Raw genomic sequence first — 1,433 nt, 5'->3', positions numbered from 1 at the left:
ACGAAAGTGCCACGCAGTGCACAAATTGTTACGGTTTGGATTACCCTGTCTAAGTGTAATATCATTTAACTATACTACGAAAAAGTATCTTATATTAATAGTATTAATTTTTAAAAAATTATCAGGGATAAATAATTACATTATCCGTTAAATTTATATTTTAATTTGAACAAAAATTTCTTTAATTCTTCAATATTATCTAATATCTACAACAAAAAAATACATTAACTAATTATCGAGATGATACTAATTACACTTGAAATATGTTTATTTTAATTTTAATTATGTTACGATTTTGATTCAATCAAAAATTTAAAGACAATATTTTCAATTTTTATTTCATAATAAAAAAGGTTGTTTTGGTATTTATTTTAATAAAATAACACAATTTTATGTTATTTAATTAATAAATTAAATTAAAATTAATAAATTAAAAATGACGTCCCACTAAAAACACATAAATTTGTGGATTTTGAAATTAAAATTCGATGTCACTACAGTAAAACCTCGATTATTTCCAAACCTTGACATTTTACAAACCTCGACAATTTCAAAAATCTGATTGGTTGTTTTAAGTTTTTTGGAAAAATGCGAGGTAATCTAAAGTTAGTTAATTTAAATTATTAACTGATATAACAATTTACTAAAAAATTCAAAATCTTCAATTTGGAAAGTGTCAAGTAAAATAAAAAAATTGGAAATAATCGAGGTCTTATTGTATTAGTTTTATAATTTATGTGTAATTAACACCATAGTGACAAGTTTAACTCTAAAATTCAAAAAATAGTGAAAATTTTTTACTTCTCTTCGTTGATTTCAAAAGGTAAATTCTGTTGGTTGACGTCGTCTTTCTTTCCAGTATCAATTGGTGCGTTAGTAGCCGAAGTAGCGGTTGTGGTAGTATTTGAGAGTCCGTCGTTCTGTGCTTTTGGTGGTAAGTAAGATTCCTCTTCTTGCATTGGTGGGCACAAGAATCTGATGAGCGTGATCACCAAAACACCGGTAGCCATAAGGACCTGTCCGCCAATAAACACGAAAAATCCCAAATTGACTCTTTTTGATGGCAACGAAAGACCCGCATTTTCGTTGAATGATGCGCCACAAACAGCAACAAGCAAACAGATGAATGAAAGGACCATGTTAATCCCAATCAAAACAGTGAATGTGATACCATAAATGAGACCAATCAGATCATCTGAAACGCTTGGGATGAAAGAGAAGAGATTCATAAACCCAACCAAATTGTTAATAGTTCCTCTTTTGGGGTTCTCAACACCAAAAAAGCCATAGATTTCTATGATCATATAAACAATCGCAAAGATCATCGCAAAGATACCAAAGACAAGTGCAGCGTGGAAGGCCGCCGCTTGTGGTTTAAAATCAGCCAAATTAAGAAAGAAGTCCATGTTACCCGTGTAAGTCACACACGTGTT

At 30.1% G+C, this 1,433-nt stretch overlaps 1 protein-coding gene across 1 annotated transcript; it reads right to left on the bottom strand.

Annotated features, from left to right (window-relative positions):
* Positions 1-797: 797 nt before the first annotated feature.
* On the bottom strand, positions 798-1,406 carry EIN_277030 (hypothetical protein; the record flags this gene model as incomplete). The annotated part of the gene is made up of 1 exon (XM_004183631.1): positions 798-1,406. The coding sequence occupies one exon, from the start codon at positions 1,404-1,406 to the stop codon at positions 798-800; it is 609 nt and encodes a 202-aa protein (XP_004183679.1).
* Between the last annotated feature and the right edge of the window lie 27 nt (positions 1,407-1,433).

This window comes from Entamoeba invadens (assembly GCF_000330505.1).
Source record: "Entamoeba invadens IP1 unplaced genomic scaffold scaff_1105074725289, whole genome shotgun sequence".
Classification (NCBI taxonomy): Eukaryota; Evosea; order Mastigamoebida; family Endamoebidae; genus Entamoeba; species Entamoeba invadens.
The sequence above is the reverse complement of the archived record's forward strand: the minus strand, read 5'-3'. Positions and strand labels throughout refer to the sequence as shown.